Source organism: Bufo gargarizans, chromosome 4, assembly GCF_014858855.1.
Source record: "Bufo gargarizans isolate SCDJY-AF-19 chromosome 4, ASM1485885v1, whole genome shotgun sequence".
NCBI classification, from domain to species: Eukaryota; Metazoa; Chordata; class Amphibia; order Anura; family Bufonidae; genus Bufo; species Bufo gargarizans.
The window spans coordinates 269,611,453-269,630,591 of NC_058083.1; the positions used below are offsets into that span (position 1 = coordinate 269,611,453).

The 19,139-nt window shown below is 39.4% G+C and overlaps 1 protein-coding gene and 1 long non-coding RNA gene across 2 annotated transcripts in view; one reads left to right on the plus strand and one right to left on the minus strand.

Annotated features, from left to right (window-relative positions):
* Positions 1 to 4,459, minus strand: part of TBX18 (T-box transcription factor 18) — a 43,228-nt gene extending 38,769 nt beyond the window's left edge. Inside the window, exons 1-3 of the mRNA XM_044291133.1 lie at positions 4,456 to 4,459; positions 2,229 to 2,366; positions 875 to 1,064 (exon numbers count right to left, since the gene is read on the minus strand). Of these exons, the coding sequence (XP_044147068.1) occupies positions 875 to 1,064; positions 2,229 to 2,366; positions 4,456 to 4,459 (332 nt within the window). The remainder of the gene's footprint in view (positions 1 to 874; positions 1,065 to 2,228; positions 2,367 to 4,455) is intronic.
* Positions 4,460 to 10,809: 6,350 nt separating this feature from the next.
* LOC122933653 lies at positions 10,810 to 18,483 on the plus strand. Its single transcript, XR_006388526.1, has 3 exons — positions 10,810 to 11,116; positions 15,283 to 15,343; positions 17,815 to 18,483. It is a non-coding gene; the product is annotated as an uncharacterized LOC122933653 (long non-coding RNA).
* The last annotated feature ends 656 nt before the right edge of the window (positions 18,484 to 19,139 follow it).

Genomic DNA, 19,139 nt, shown 5'->3' on the forward strand with positions numbered 1-19,139 from the left:
GCAGTCACTTCATCATTCTGTAAGCTTCAATTTAGATTCAGGGACCCCATCCTGCTGTCCATCTACACAAGCCAGCTTTCCCTAGAGGGCTCCGTAAAACAAGATGTACAGGAATCAATGTACTCAATGCTAAGCATGTGTCCTACTAGCATCCAATACTACAAGAGGCAGGCTACTGAGGACTAGTGACAGTAAGGACTTATGTGGTCTACTTTACATTTTTCGATGTTTTCATAAGTATCTTCAGGATTAGATGGCCACTTAGTGTAAAGGGGAAATTCAAATATATCTATAGATCTGATATCCCAGTCCAGTCTAAGCTGGTCCCCTATTACTCTAACAGCAACCCTATTTCTTGACCTAAGTTAACTTTTCTTGGCACCTGTGGTGGTCTCATAGTCCCTCAGTGATATACATTGTAGAGCCCTGGCTGGAGGACTCTTATAAACCCTCCCATGAACCTGAATGCTGGACTGATAGGACCATATTTCACTTTAATCCTGGGTCTTGTTTACTCCCTCATTACTGGCTGGAGAACAGAACTGAGGCTTTCAAGGCAAGGTCCTCTCATCAGCTCCAGGTGAATATCCCATAATGTTTGTGCGAGCAATTCATGGCTTCAGGTTTTGGTGTAGCCTGCAGACTATGTAATGGCAGGGGTGATTTACAGTGTATGGTGTTTATCCAGCAAACACATCATGATGGAAACATTCACAGGGAGATGAGAGTGCCAAACCTTGTCTAGTGAGATGTCACTGGCCTTCTGGCAGCAGCTCTACGTCCAGCATCATGAAGGAGAGTTGTGGACTTGGCAATTATCTATCTATCATCTATCAATGAAATAAGTCTGGGAGTATTAGTGGACCATCCTCACCTCCCGGCCTTAGTGATGATCATCTCCGTCCCGATCTCATGAAATCGCTTCCATAACTCTGCTCCTTGAAGATCCACACGAATGACAGAGGCAGCAGGTCCCCCGGGAGCAGCCACCACAGGAGAGGACAGGGGAGAACTACAAGTTCCAACTGCAGCCTTCACTCCACCATAGCCATCTTCGCTGGGAGCTGCAGGGCCACACAGTGCAAAAATCAGGTCACCACCTCCATACACTAGTTGTATCATACATATTCTATACACCAAAATCATATCTGATGGATACCGAAGCATCACTGCCGGTGGATAACTTTTACATGAGGTCTCAAATTATTTAAAACCTGGGATTGGGACTATGGATATAGATTATATAGATCATAAACCTAGAATGACTAAAACAAGTGTCCAAATTGAAAAGAATTCGCCAATAGATATTAAAATATACCATATGGCAAATATAACAAATAAGCAAAATGGTAATAATACCACTACTACCAGTAATAACACAATTAGTGCGGCAAGTTTAGTATTATTATTTTTAGCAGAAATCGCTTTAGTGCGACATACTAATTATTAGTTTTTTTTTATTATTTTTAACTGAAATGCTTTATATGTTAATATGTTAATTGATATATATATATATATATATATATATATATATATATATAACTTTAGGATAGAAAAGACATTACATAAATTACAATAAAATCATTACTGAACTGATAGACATCTTATTTATTTTGCAGCAATTTGTATTCCATAGATATTAGGATTCCTCAACTTATAAAAATGACATAAAATAAAATAAAAACTCGGCCTTAAACTGAATAGTAACACAATATGTTCAATTCTTTACACATATTTTGTGACCACTACCCAGAAGAACAAAGATTTTGATAGATGCAATCTGCTGCCAAGATATCATGATGTCCCTTTAATGGATTTTTTTTTTTAAAATAAAATCCCTCCTCAGAGCAGAACTCAGCAAACTGCTGTACTTTCTACTTCCCAGCAGTTCTCTCATGTTTTATATCTGAATAGTTGTGTCCCCATCCAATATCTTCTGCTGGTACAGGGGTTCACAGCACACAGGGCACAGCTTTATGATATCTGCTGCTCTCCCCACATATAATGTATTAAGGAGAAATATGACTATTATCTGTAAACTATATTGCGCTGTGCACTTTTATACACTTTTGGCAACTTTTATAAAACTTCCAAAAACTTCGTAAACTTCTAAAATATCTAAAGATCTACAGCAAGATTACATGCGGCAAAAACTCTGAAGAAGCAGAACAAGAATATTCTAAAAGGATGATGTACATAGAGACAGCTAGTAGAGAGGGGGCACTTACAGGGGGGCAGGCTGCAGGCAGGGAGCTCAGGGACCCCCGGCTGCTCCCCGGCTCCATCCTCCAGCCTTCCTCCTCTTCTTCTTCTGCTGCTTCTCGGCCCCGATGAGAGCCTCCACGGAGAAGGCGTGCGCCTTGAGGCTCATGGTGCAGGGTGACCTCCTCTTGTCTGCCATGTCTCATCTACAGCGCGGTTACACGGCACATATATATGACATGCCCCAGTGCGAGAAGTGTAATCCAGAGCCAGGCAGCCGCTCCCCTCCAGATCCCCGCGTCCGGAACCGCGTCCCGGGAAGCAGCGGTATCGCAGCCGCTAATTGACGTTTGTAGCCTTGATCTGTCAGCGCCGGAGAACAGGAGAACCGCCGGCACAACTTGCTCATTAGTGACAATAAAGCGGCGGGACGGGGAGGGGCCTGGTGGCTGTCAATCACCTCGCTTCTGACCAACCACAAGTGCAGCCCTCCACAGGGGGCGGGGTTACGTCCTAATTGGGCTGTTAGGGAATGTAATGGTCTAAAGTTCTAACCAAGATTTATCTACTCATCCCCCACACCATGACTGCTGCATCCAGTACTACTACTGCATGATAGGGGTAATCATCAGCAGGGACTACGGCACCCAATCTCCTGTACTCATATATTACCCATCATCAGCGATTACTGCAGTGTGCTGTACTCCTATGTATATTATTAACCATCATCAGTGATTACTGCAGTGTGCTGTACCCCTATATATATCACCTATATATATGTATTATTACCCATCAGTGATTACTGCAGTGTGCTGTACCCCTATATAGATCACCTATATATATGTATTATTACCCATCATCAGTGATTACTGCAGTGTTCTGTACCCCTATATATATCACCTATATATATGTATTATTACCCATCAGTGATTACTGCAGTGTGCTGTACCCCTATATATATCACCTATATATATGTATTATTACCCATCATCAGTGATTACTGCAGTGTGCTGTACTCCTATGTATATTATTAACCATCATCAGTGATTACTGCAGTGTGCTGTACCCCTATATATATCACCTATATATATGTATTATTACCCATCAGTGATTACTGCAGTGTGCTGTACCCCTATATAGATCACCTATATATATGTATTATTACCCATCATCAGTGATTACTGCAGTGTTCTGTACCCCTATATATATCACCTATATATATGTATTATTACCCATCAGTGATTACTGCAGTGTGCTGTACCCCTATATATATCACCTATATATATGTATTATTACCCATCATCAGTGATTACTGCAGTGTGCTGTACCCCTATATAGATCACCTATATATATGTATTATTACCCATCATCAGTGATTACTGCAGTGTGCTGTACCCCTATATAGATCACCTATATATATGTATTATTACCCATCATCAGTGATTACTGCAGTGTGCTGTACCCCTATATATATATTACCTATATATATATATATATATATATATATATTATTACCCATCATCAGTGACTACTGCTGTGCCCTGTACTCCTATATATATTATTACCCATCATCAGTGATTACCGCTGTGCCCTGTACTCCTATATATATTACCTATATATATTATTACCCATCATCAGTGATTACTGCCGTGTGCTGTACTCCTATGTATATTATTACCCATCATCAGTGATTACTGCTGTGCCCTGTACTCCTATATATATTACCTATATATATTATTACCCATCATCAGTGATTACTGCCGTGTGCTGTACTCCTATGTATATTATTAACCATCATCAGCGATTACTGCAGTGTGCTGTACCCCTATATATATATATATATATATATATTACCAATCATCAGTGATTACTGCTGTGTGCTGTACTCCTAAGTATATTATAACCCATCATCAGTGATTACTGCAGTGTGCTGTACTCTTATATATATTTTTACCCATCATCAGTGATTACTGCAGTGTGCTGTACTCATATATATATTTTTACCCATCATCAGTGATTACTGCAGTGTGCTGTATCCCTATATATATATATATATATTACATATATATATATATATATATATATATATATATTTTATTACCCATCATCAGTAATTACTGCTGTGCCCTGTACTCCTATATATATTATTACCCATCATCAGTGATTACTGCTGTGCCCTGTACTTCTATATATATATTATTACCCATTATCAGTGATTACTGCAGGGTCCTGTACTCCTATATATATTATTACCCATCGTCAGTGATTGCTGAAAGGTCCTGTACTCCTATATATATATTATTAACCATCATCAGTGATTACTGCGGTGCCCTGTACTCCTATATATATTACCTATATATATTATTACCCATCATCAGTGATTACTGCAGGGTCCTGCACTCCTATGTATATTATTACCCATCGTCAGTGATTACTGAAGTGTGCTGTACTCATATATATATTATTAACCATCATCAGTGATTACTGCAGGGTCCTGTACTCCTATGTATACTAATAACAATCATCAGTGATTACTGCAGTGTGCTGTACTCCTATGTATATTAATAACAATCATCAGTGATTACTGCAGGGTCCTGTACTCCTATATATACTGTTAACAATCATCAGTGATTACTGCGGGGTCCTGTACTCCTATGTATATTAATAACAATCATCAGTGATTACTGCTGTGCCCTGTACTCATATATATATATATATATATATATATATATATATATATATATAACCTATATTTATATGTTATTACCCATCATCAGTGATTACTGCAGGGTCCTGTACTTCTATGTATATTATTACCCATCATCAGTGATTACTGCAGGGTCCTGTACTTCTATGTATATTATTACCCATCATCAGTGATTACTGCAGTGTGCTGTACTCTTATGTATATTATTACCCATCATCAGTGATTACTGCAGGGTCCTGTACTCCTATGTATATTAATAACAATCATCAGTGATTTCTGCAGGGTCCTGTACTCCTATATATACTGTTAACAATCATCAGTGATTACTGCAGGATCCTGTACTCCTATATATATTATTAACAATCATCAGTGATTACTGCAGGATCCTGTACTCCTATATATATTATTACCCATCATTATTACTGACGATGGGTAATAATATACATAGGAGTACAGGACCCATTTCCTCCATACTCAGTGTCAGCCAGCCTCCTCACACAACTTGTCCATCCTCTGTATTGGTCACCTTAACACAACATAGCCTGTATAATTCTCTCAATTACTGCAGGGTCCTGTACTTCTATGTATATTAATAACAATCATCAGTGATTACTGCTGTGCCCTGTATATATATATATATATATATATATATATATATAAAATTAACTATCATCAGTGATTACTGCAGGGTACTGTACTCCTATGTATATTAATAACAATCATCAGTGATTACTGCAGTGTGCTGTACTCCTATGTGTAATGATCATCAGTGAATACCCATACTGATGTGTTCTGTGCTCCTATGTATAATGATTATGTTTAGAGACTACTCATACTGCTGTGTCCTGTACTCCTATGTATATTGATTACCATCATCAGTGACTACTGATTTTTCTGTGTCCAGCACTCCTATGTGTAAAGCTCAGTAACTATGAATGCATGCATGTATTAGGAAGGACCTTATCACATAAAGAACATCCACTCAAATGATGACTTTCTAAACTTCTCTTCTAGAAATCACCATAGGATCAGCATACATGGCAGCCATTGAGAGAATTATACAGGCTATGTTGTGTTAAGGTGACCAATACAGAGGATGGACAAGATGTGTGGGGAGGATGGCTGACACTGAGTATGGAGGACATGGCCTTAGTAGGCCCCAGGGTCTGGATGTGTTATACAGGAATTAGCAGACCATGGAGATATCACCTGGTCTCAGTAACATCATTACAATGGTAGGCTCTTGCTGGCCCTGCTCAGCCTTCTATGCTTGTATCCTCATCCCAATTAGTCAGGTTTTCACCTAATTACAGTATAATTTTATCACAGCAGCTGAGGCTTTGCCCTTCCTGTAAGCAGAAGATTGCTGTTTCCAGCACAGTGACTTGAATTTAGCACCTTAATAAAAAGTTAAGGCTTCCTCTTTATAGGTTGACAAGGTTTATGCTGGGAGTTGTTAAATGTGTAGAGGTGCAATGGGATGGAGGACTTCACAGCTCTCCTGACACAGCCCCCCAGTCTCCCCTCACTCACAGTTCTCAGAACCTGGGGCTCCCAGCCTCTAAAACACATGTGGCCCAGCTCCATTTCCTTAACTCACTCCCTGCCACATGCCTCAGGTATCATTCAATAGTACAAGTATCTTGAGATATTATAACTACTATTCATTTATTCAGACGAAACTGTGTGTGTGTGTGTATATATTTGTAATATATTTGTAATAACACTCTCATATCTTAATACAGAACAGAATGTGTATCTCAATACAAAACAAAGAAAGAATGTGTAAATGTTGTATCTTCATATATATATATATATATATATATATATATATATATATATATTAACGAATTATAATAAAGTACAAAAGTGGTGTACTAGTGGAAAGTGAGTAGTAGAAATACTAATAGCTGCTGCACGGTCTCTGTGCTGAGCTCCTTTGTTTTTCCATCATATGAATGAACAGCCCCAAACATAATATATAGTGCACAACAACAGCAATCTGCAGATCTAGTGCTAAGTGCTAACATTACCGTGTGTGTAGATGTATGAGTGTATATATAGTGTAATGTATCAACAATGCAGTAATAAAAGCAAGCGATGCTATTATATGCACTTACTGGAAAGCACAGTATACACCTAGAAATAACTCGTGTTCTGCTACTGTGTCGATATAATACATGGTACATGGACATCTTCCTCCATATAGGACCTTTTTTTTTTAATTCAATTTTCTATAGGAAGGATTTGCACCGAACTTTGTATTGGGTATTCCAAACTGTATATATATATATCTTGCAGTAATGTTAGTAAAAGTAGTATTAATATTAGTTGTGTAGTTCATTTTTATAGTAATAACATTACTATGAATATTATTATTAGTACTAACTGATATGATCTGCTCTTATCATCTAATCATTAATCTAATCATTCCTATTATATTCCTTACAGCAGTAAGTTTATTATAGTTTTCAGCAATCTTAGACGTAATAATAATATAATAATAATAATAATTATTATTATTATTATTATTATTATTTAACAGTGAAAACACTTTGTAAACACTTTCGTACTGTTGCTATAATCCCTGGTCATCGTTCCTTCCAGCATTAGCTGTGGATGGGTCGCCAATCGCCATCATTACAGTCCACATAGATGCCTATATGTCGGGCTTCTAGATCTCTGTCTGCAGTCAGTGCTTCCTTGTTTCCTGACTTTAAACGGTGATGAGACTATCCGATCATTTCCATGGGGGACTTGACTGCTCGGCCGACATAACAAGTGTCCCCTCCAGAATCTCCAGCCCCTCAGCCTAGAGGAGCATTAGTCCTCATTGCCACACTGATAGGGACTATGGAGCTCATTATCAGCAACAGTCTCCAGTCTCATCAATGAGCGGGCGATCCTGGCATATGTACAGCCAAATGCCCACCACACAAGTCACAAGCTCCCATGCAGTAAATGGCCAGTGCTTGACATGTGCAGTTGGTGAAGGTTAAATCACAATATGGAATATGATAAAGCAATGTCTGCAAACTATAGCTCTTGTCAAACTACAAATCCTAGCATGCCATGGCATTGTAAGTTGGCATTTGTGAATTACTGGTTGAAGATCACTGTCAGAGAACTTGACTGCTCTTGACTCTATATATATATATATATATATATATATATATATATATATATATATAAAAATTATATCAGATTTCAAATAATGAGATCCTGTATTTGGATGAACTGGGAACTTGAATGAATGTAATTCTGAAACAATATGAGGGTCAGACATCCAGAGATTAGGTGGGCAGCAGACTCTGGGCATTTGTTCTACAGACCTTTAGGTCTAGGTGCAGAAACTGTAGATGGGTCTCATCAGCTGATGAGAGAATACAATTCTAATGAATGAATGAATGACTCTACTATCAATACCATCACTGTGTGAGGGGAAGTGATCACTCTACTATCTATGCTATCACTATGTGAGGGGAACTGATCACTCTACTATCTATGCTATCACTATGTGAGGGGAACTGATCACTCTACTATCCATGCTATCACTATGTGAGGGGAACTGATCACTCTACTATCTATGCTATCACTATGTGAGGGGAACTGATCACTCTACTATCCATGCTATCACTATGTGAGGGGAACTGATCACTCTACTATCCATACTATCACTATGTGAGGGGAACTGATCACTCTACTATCCATGCCATCACTATGTGAGGGGAACAGATAACTCTACTATCCATGCTATCACTCTGTGAGGGGAACTGATCACTCTACTATCCATGCTATCACTCTGTGAGGGGAACTGATCACTCTACTATCCATGCTATCACTATGTGAGGGGAACTGATCACTCTACTATCTATGCTATCACTATGTGAGGGGAACTGATCACTCTACTATCCATGCTATCACTATGTGAGGGGAACTGATCACTCTACTATCCATACCATCACTATGTGAGGGGAACTGATCACTCTACTATCTATGCTATCACTCTGTGAGGGGAACTGATCACTCTACTATCTATGCTATCACTATGCGAGGGGAACTGATCACTCTACTATCCATGCCATCACTATGTGAGGGGAACAGATAACTCTACTATCCATGCTATCACTATGTGAGGGGAACTGATCACTCTACTATCCATGCTATCACTCTGTGAGGGGAACTGATCACTCTACTATCCATGCTATCACTATGTGAGGGGAACAGATAACTCTACTATCCATGCTATCACTCTGTGAGGGGAACTGATCACTCTACTATCTATGCTATCACTATGTGAGGGGAACTGATCACTCTACTATCTATGCTATCACTTTGCGAGGGGAACTGATCACTCTACTATCCATGCTATCACTATGTGAGGGGAACTGATCACTCTACTATCTATGCTATCACTATGTGAGGGGAAATGATCACTCTACTATCCATGCTATCACTATGTGGGGGAACTGATCACTCTACTATCTATGCTATCACTATGTGAGGGGAACTGATCAATCTACTATCCATGCTATCACTCTGTAAGGGGAACTGATCACTCTACTATCTATGCTATCACTATGTGAGGGGAACTGATCAGTCTACTATCCATGCCATCACTATGCGAGGGGAACTGATCAGTCTACTATCCATGCTATCACTATGTGAGGGGAACTGATCACTCTACTATCCATACTATCACTCTGTGAGGGGAAATGATCACTCTACTATCTATGCTATCACTATGTGAGGGGAACTGATCACTCTACTATCCATGTTATCACTATGTGAGGGGAACTAATCACTCTACTATCCATACTATCACTATGTGAGGAGAACTTATCACTCTACTATCCATACTATCACTATGTGAGAAGAACTGATCACTCTACTATCCATGCTATCACTATGTGAGGGGAACTGATCACTCTACTATCCATACTATCACTCTGTGAGGAGAACTTATCACTCTACTATCCATACTATCACTATGTGAGGGGAACTAATCACTCTACTATCCATACTATCACTATGTGAGGAGAACTTACTACTATCCATACTATCACTATGCGAGGAGAACTGATCAGTCTACTATCCATGCTATCACTATGTGAGGGGAACTGATCACTCTACTATCCATACTATCACTATGTGAGGAGAACTGATCACTCTACTATCCATACTATCACTATGTGAGGGGAACTGATCACTCTACTATCCATACTATCACTATGTGAGGGGAACTGATCACTCTACTATCCATGCTATCACTATGTGAGGGGAACTGATCACTCTACTATCCATACTATCACTATGTGAGGAGAACTAATCACTCTACTATCTATACTATCACTATGTGAGGGGAACTGATCACTCTACTATCCATGCTATCACTATGTGAGGAGAACTGATCACTCTACTATCCATACTATCACTATGTGAGGGGAACTGATCACTCTACTATCCATGCTATCACTATGTGAGGGGAACTGATCACTCTACTATCCATACTATCACTCTGTGAGGAGAACTGATCACTCTACTATCCATGCTATCACTCTGTGAGGGGAACTGATCACTCTACTATCCATGCTATCACTATCTAAGGGGAACTGATCACTCTACTATCCATGCTATCACTCTGATCACTATGTGAAGGTAATGGTCTGTAGCACACGTGTCATAGTGGCTGCACAAGTCATAACATTATTGTATCATGGAGAAAAGCTGACTATAGATCACCTCCCTGTGACAGCCATCATAGCTCTACAAGTACATAACGTGACAATTACACACTCATCACCCAGCACATCATCATGACAGATCCACCCTGGGCTCAGCGTGTCTGCCTATGTGGAAGCAAGTGCTGGAAATATTTCTATAATGAAGTCAGGCAGAAGACATGGGGCTGGAAAGCTCTGTGACTTGTGGGAGATGCAGAGGAAAAAGCTATAAATTGCAGCACAGCTAAATACATTTCTTTTTCTTCGCTCTGTGTTTGTCATGTTGTTTTTTTGTTTAGTTTTTTACCTGCAATGTTGTGGAAAACCAGACAACCTACTTCTGCTCATGAGTCTTCTGTATCCTTTCACAAAATCATTTAGAACTGGAGACCAGATGTACTGTATAGAGCCGATTCTACACGAATTACTAAGATCCACATCCAAGCTTCCCCAGAGCTCTCTTTCGGTAAAATGAAATTTGAAGGTATGATGAAGAAATAACTGCATCGACATCCCATAGCATTCATTCTGGGGAGCTACTCCTTATAGGCATTCCTCTTTTGCACATGGATGCAGTTGTTCGACCTCTTCCAGTGATGATATATATATATATATATATATATATATATATATATATACTAAAGCTCTTGTGAAACTACAAATCCAAAGGTTATATATATATATATATATATATATATATATATTATAGTCACAATAATGTTAGCACAGTAGATGTGCAAGGAGATTGCCGTTGTTCTGCATTATATTACCTTTGGGATCGGTCAGTTGTAGCATAGCTGACCATAAAGATACAGTTACCTTTTATGTTTAAAAAAGTCCGAAATGTTGCATTTACAATGATAAATGATTATAAATATTAGTTACAACATATAAGGTGATAAAGTTTCAACTTTAACATGTGATTATACATATTAGTTATAATACAGGTTATTATAAAGTTGCAGCTACAGTATATGACATTATAACGTAACAAAAAGTAACTATAAATATTACAGTTACAAAATATGTGATAATAAATATTACAACTATAATGTATATTATAAATATTACAGTTACAATATTTGTGATAATAAATATTACAACTATAATGTATGTAGTTATCTATATATTACAGTTACAATATATGTAATAATACATATTACAACTATATGTAATCATGAATCTAAGTTACAATTTATTTGATGATACATTTTACAAACTAAAATATATGTAATTATAAATATTACAGTTACAATATATGTGATGATACATATTACAACTATAACACATGCAATTGTGAATATTACAGTTACAATATATGTGATTATAATGTTACAGCTATTATATAAGTAGTTATAAATATCAGTTACAATATATGTGATGATACATATTACAACTATAACACATGTAATTATGAATATTACAGTTACAATATATGTGATTATAATGTTGCAGCTGTAATATAAGTAGTTATAAATATCAGTTACAATATATGCTATAATATATGTGATTAAAGTGTATGTAAAGTAAATATAGTTACAACATATGTGATAATGTAATTGCTATATGTCATTGTAAATATTACAGTTAAATATACTCTGTGAAGTACAGCTATAATATATGTCATTATACATACTACAGTTACTTTTCTCTATAAGGATGAATATACAATGTCTCAGCCCACACAGTCGTCAGTCTGCTAGATGCTAAAGGGATGGAAGTACAGTTCCACATACTTTGGATGGATGTGAATATGAATACATTTAGTTTTCAGTTTGGGGAACCAAATGATTTGCTGCTTTTTACAAAACATGGATGATAAGAGTACTTAGTATTAGTAGTGCCTTTTCCTTTGGGAAAGGTCAGTATTTTCTGACCATGGATCCTCACCATGGATTCCTCTGGTATTGCTGTGTCTGGTAGCAGTGGCACAATTTGTTATTTTCCCAGGGGCAGCAGCAAGGGCAGAGGAGTCTGGTCAATTATCTATGCATTTGTCACTAGGGATCATGTCCTTTCTCCACCATAACAGACACCAGTGGAGGCAGCAAATGTGAGCAGTTTGCTAAACAAATGGTCCACAGGTTCTAGTGAGAAGAGCACTTTCTCATAGGATCAGCTGGGACAGTGTGTGCTGTAGGATCAAACATGCAGCTAGAATTGTAGGGATCTCCATCATTTTAGGCTACATTCACATGACCATATGTGTTTTGCGGATCCATTGTAAAAAAAAACAAAAAAAAAAACAGACAAGAATAGGACATGTTCTATTTCTTTTTCCGGGGCTACGGAACAGACATACAGATGCAGATAGCACACGGTGTGCTGTCCGCATTTTTGGCGGACCCATTGAAATGAATGGGTCTACATCCTATCCGCAAAAAAAAATTAAACGGTGCGGACACGGAAACAAAATACGTTTGTGGGAATGTAGCCTAAGTTGTATCCTTTATTTTGTTACATAGAAGCCATGGTAATAGAAGTGAGTAGCCAGCAGACCTTACCTGATACAACCCATCAGCTATTCTAATGAAAGGAGAGTGTATGGGTCATCAATCATGTTTTATTGATGATGAGGCGTCCTGTATTAGTAGTGTTGTGTGTAAGAAACACCTGTTCTAAATGCGATTGCAAAGATGTACATGTAGCCTTTCATATATTTATGCCTGTCTTTTGTTCATACATATATTGACATTATATATTATATTTTAAAAATGTGTTGGAGTTGGTATGCCAGATGAAAAATGGATCGAAATATCTGCTATATTACCTGACATCACATGATATTTAATACCTAACCCATATTTGTCAGTTTGAATGCCACCATCAGCAATGTATTTACAGACAACACATTTTAGTAGTATATTTTTGTAGTGCACTGGCAGCATTCATAGTATATTTTTGTGAAAATCCGTGATCATAATGCAGTGGATCAGATTATGAATCTATTCATTTTTACTAGACAAACTGTTCCCAAGTATACTTAGTCTGCACCATGTTTGCAGTAATAAAAGACAAACGAATGCACGCTTGTCCTTAAGTTTTTACAATTGTGAGAAACTACAACTTAAGGGCTCATGCACACGACCGCTGTTTTTTTTTGCGGTCCGTTTTCACTGATCCGTTGTTCAGTATCTGAGTTTTTTTTTCTCTGATTTAAGTCCTCTTCCGTTCCGTTATTGCACAAAACATATCCGTATGGTTTCCGTATATGATTGTTTTTTTTGCCGATCGTTTACAGAAACAGTAACTTATTAATCACTAAACACATGAGCAATATGGGCTGGGCATAGCATTTCTACAGTATGGATCCGCAAAATACGAATGAAATACGGATGACATACGGATGTGTTCCGTGTGCGTTCTGTATTATTTGCGGACCCATTGACTTGAATGGGGCCTCGTACCGTGATTTGCGGGCAATAATAGGACATGCACTACTTTTTTGCAGAACAGCAATGCGGACAAACGGAAATGGAATGCACACGGAGTAACTTCTGTATTTTCTACAGCCCCATTGAAGTGAATGGCTCCGCATACGGTCCGCAAAAAACAAAACGGAACGGAAGTGGAAAGAAAATAAGTTTGTGTGCATGAGCCCTAACCCAAGGCTGCTTTCACACAGTCAGTGTTTGGTCAGTAATTCCCATCAGTGATTCCTAGCCAAGGAGTGAAGGTTACACAGAGATAAGGTATAATCATATGGAAAGATTTGCATCACACCCATTATAGCCTATGGGTCAGTGAAAACGACGGGTGCCATCCATGTTGCATCCGTGTTTCACGGATCATTAAGAAGAGATTCTTTGAAAACTATTTTCAGCTGTTCAGTGCCAGTGAAACACAGATGCAAAACGGACAGCAAAAAACTGACACACGGACCCAACACGGATCCTTCACGGACATCTTCACGGATGCATCACTGACCACCTGCCAAGGATTGAGCACGGACACGGACGTGTGAATGAGGCTTTACTCCCTGCACAGCAGGTTGCCAGGAGTGGGGACATGCAATGACCCAGATCCCTTTCTTCTATAATTGGTGGGAGTCCTAGAGGTCAACTCTACACCAGTCATAATGTTATGGCATATCTTATCCATATGGGGTTTTTCTGTGGTATGATTAAAATTGTGGCATTGTCCATTGAATGCCATATTATAGTGGTCTTCTCTATATGCTCTATGCATCCACACACTTCTGTCTCTGCACTTAACAAAAAATGCAAACCACTGGTCTCAGGTATTATTACATAAATAATATATTCTGTATGAAAGATGTCAACCTTAGGGCTCTTGCAGATGACCGTAGCCTGTTTTGCAGATCCAAACTGCAGATCCCCCAAACACTGTGGTACTCGTTCCACATTTTGTGGAACAGAATGTCCTGCCCTCTATAGAACAGTCCTATCCTTGTCCATAAAACGGACAAGAATAGGACATGCTCTATGTCTATACAGACATACGGATGAGGACAGCACACGGTGTGCTGTATGCATCTTTTGCGGCCCAGTTGAAGTGAATGGGTCCACATCCGACCCACAAACAAATCCGGATCAGATGCAGAGAAAAAATATGGTTGTGTGTATGAGCCCTCATGTTGTGGATTCAAAGAGATCACAATAAAGTGTTTTTTTTCTTTCTAATTTCTAGAAAATACCGCCTGCTCCCGGTGACCGCATTTCATTTCAGACCGGCTCTCGCACAGGCATAGGTAAGGACTCACCTGTGCCTCGCCGGACTTGTCAGTTAAGATGGCAGCTCACATGTGTTTGCTGGCGAACACTGCGAACTGGCCATCACTGCATCTGAAGCACTTTCAATTCTGGTCGAATCGAATTGGACCTGAATCAAATTAACAGAAATGTGCTCATTACTACTAGAGTGCATAATGCCTCTACTGACAACCAGCAAACATCTGGTTCCAACGCAATAAACAAATTCAAAGAATGCAAAGCTGCGTAACGGTGTGTGAGAGGACACTCCTAATCCTCACAAGTCCTCTCCATATACAGGACAACAACTTCATTTAAAGGGTTTCTACCACTTGGATTTGACATAATTAGGTGTCAGACACTAGCGCTCCGCTAGTGTCTGCTCTGCCAAACTATCCTGCTATAATAGCTTTTGGGGCAGCCGTTTACCTAAAAAAAGAACTTTTATTAATATGCTAATGACCCTCTAGGTGCTATGGGGGCGTCATTAGCACCTAGAGGATCGGTCTACCTTCAGAAACTGCCGCCGCTCAGCGCCTCCCTCCAGCCCGCCCATCTGCTTCGGAATGCATCAAACGGACGACTTCACGCGCATGCGCCGTGCGCGGCTGTATTCGGCGCATGCGCAGTGAATGTCCGACCGCTTCCCTGCTCAGACATCTCCACTGCGCCTACAGCCGTATGCAAATGAGGCTGTGAAGGTGCCCAGAGGCGGCGTTACAGCGGCCAGTGCCCAGGCCCCTGGGTCATTTTCATACAAAGCCACTCCCCCTCCGCTGCGTCTGCCTGTCCTTAGTCTCTGCTCTAACCTCCCTCCTCCCGTCCGTAATCCCGCGCATGCGCCGCTGAACGAGCACAGTCGGGCCGGGGCATCGCAGTTTACCGTGCGTTATCGCATTCATCGGCGCAAGCGCGGGATTACGGACGGGAGGGAGGTTAGAGCAGAGACTAAGGGCGGGCAGACGCGGCGGAGGGGGAGTGACTTTGTATGAAAATGACCCAGGGGCTTGGGCACACGGCTGTGGTAACGCCTGGGCACCTTCACAGCCTCATTTGCATACGGATTAAAAGTGTTTTTCTGCACAACGATGCTAGCAAGGAACATACGGTAAGCACAGTTTTAATAGGGGGGATGCCGTGGACATAACACTGTTATTAGGTTAATACGGTGAATCTGCCTGAAAGACTCCCTTTAAAGTGCATTTACTTCTTCAGATAGAGTGCATCATCACAGTTTCACAGCACAAATTCATAGGCATTATCCATAGCAACGGAAAAAGCTGCATCATCTGAATACAGACCAATACACTACATTAGTGCTTATTCAGGAAGCCAGTTCAGTTCAGGTGGAGACGCAGGGTGTGGCAGACTGTGTATGTGAACACGATGACTGTCCACCTGAACTGAACTGGCTCTTTGAATGGATAAATACTAATAAAATAAGATAAGATAACCCTTTAATAGTCCCACCATGGGGAAATTCACAGTGTTACAACAGTACAGAGAATACAAAAACTCCTACATAAAGGCATTACCGTGACAGTAGATTACAGATAAAAAATGTAAAAAATAAAGGATATAGATATCACAGCTGATAGAATTCAGTTTCTGGCTGGAATGATATTTACAGGAACCTGTAGGCGATGAGTGCAGTCTATCTCCCCTTGTGCAGCCTAAGGCTACATTCACACGGAGGTGGTATTTTACGGAACTGCAAACACGGATACCAGCCTATGTGTGTTTTTCGCAATTTTCGGACCACACATGCTGTGGCTATCATAGAAAATGCCTATTCTTGTCCGGCAATTGCGGACAAGAATAGGACATGTTCATTTTTCCGCGGGACCACGGCACGGATCAACGGATGTTGCTGTCCACATCTTTTGCGGCACAATATAAATAAATGGGTCCGCACCCGTTCCGCAAAATTGCGGAATTGATGCGGACTCATTCAAACGTTCGTGTGAATGTAGCCTTATGGCAGCAGGGAGGTGTGACTTCCGATAGTGCTCCTTGTCAAACTTGGGTGAAGCAGTCGGTTACTGACAGTACTGCCCAATGCTATCACCGTTTCATGCATGGGACGGGAGTTATTCTCCAGCATGGAGACCAACTTGGATAGTATCCCCCTCTCGCCTACCACCTGCGCTGGGGTGTCTTGGACTGTATTCAGATGATGCAGCTTTTTCAATTGCTATGGATAATGCCTATGAGTTTGTGCTTTGAAATTGTGATGGTGCACTCTATCTGAAGAAGTAAGTGCACTTTAAATGAAGTCATTGTTGTGTCCTGTATATGGAGTAAACAGCGAAAAAATTGAAAAATAAAAATCTGACCTACATGCCATTTTTTATATTCGTTCACCCTATTTTGTCTTCCTAAGGCTTCCCACCCCCCATTAAAAAGACAACACGTATTTACCGTCTGTAGAAAGTATTATCATTCCTGAATTTTTTATTTTTTTTTACAGAATTGCTATGCACAAAAAAGGAGACTGCAAACAGACAAAACAAAAAAGTATAGTTTAACACCTGGCAGGGAATGTGTTAAAGAGCTGACATTTTCTCGAGACCAACTTTCTTTCATTTGGACACACTCGAGCCAAGGAACATATTTTCAATCCGCATTTGAGCGAGGAGCTGTTAGCTGTAACAGGAAGGCTATCAAAGATCCTGATTTCGGTTATTTTATTTGTCACCCAATATAAGTGTTACCTCTGAGCTAAATTAAAACTCAGTAATCGTATTAAATCACGGCAGAAACTGTGGGAATGGATCTATGTGTCAGATGTGTAACTGTAAACCAATCATGCTCTAGGCACCTTCTCCTACAAGACCTTATTCCGAAGGCATTTTCCTCCGACACGTAATAGAAGCTCGCACATTGTATTTTATTTTATTAAAGTCACACCAATACAGGACATTAATATGATTAAACAGTAGAAATTCTCTTTATTCCTTCCCTGGATGCTTCTGCTGAGCAGAAAGTGTTATTTTTATTATGCCGAGGTTGTGAAATTAGGTCAAATATGAATAGCGTATGGTTTTTCCATTAGAAATCAGGCAGTTCTAATTTAGTTAATATCCTACTCATTTTTCTCCATGCCGGATAATCTTTATTACATTCCAGGCATACACTGTGTTATAGCTCTGCCAAAAGCTATGTGCATCATATACCTCTGAAATAAAGCTGACTTCCTCTTTATGTTAAATTATATTCCAGGGTAATACGTGAAACTGACAGTGCTGCTCTCTTTAAGTAACGTGTCCGTTTTTGCTCTTGGGCATGTCTCAAGTTGCATTTGATATATTAACACATTTTATATTATTTCTGGTCTTTGTCTACTGTTTAAATTATTTTTTTCTTCTCAGATTTAATTGGAGATTTAGAACACTTTAGCACCACCACTGTTCCAGGTACGGATAAGCTTTACCTACAGTACTTTCAAGGCGACAAGGTTTCCCGATATAAGTTGTAGCAAAGATATTACCGTAGTTTGGCCAAGCCTGACCCGATTTATTGAATCAAGCATTTCATCTGCCTATTTGATTACCATATGGGCACAAGAAATATTACACGTACTGTAATACACTCTAGAATATTTAGCCGTTCAAGTTTATTTAATCTAGTCATGTTTAATACATTTTGCTTGCTGGTTTTTGTGGCAAAATATAATTTAATATTTTCATGCAGACCATATGACAAGCTGAAAAGTTTTGAGCGGGCTGCCATCTGTTGGTTAAAGGACCAATTGTCTAGCTGCCAAAAATGCCTGCTTTAGCATTCCTTTAATCT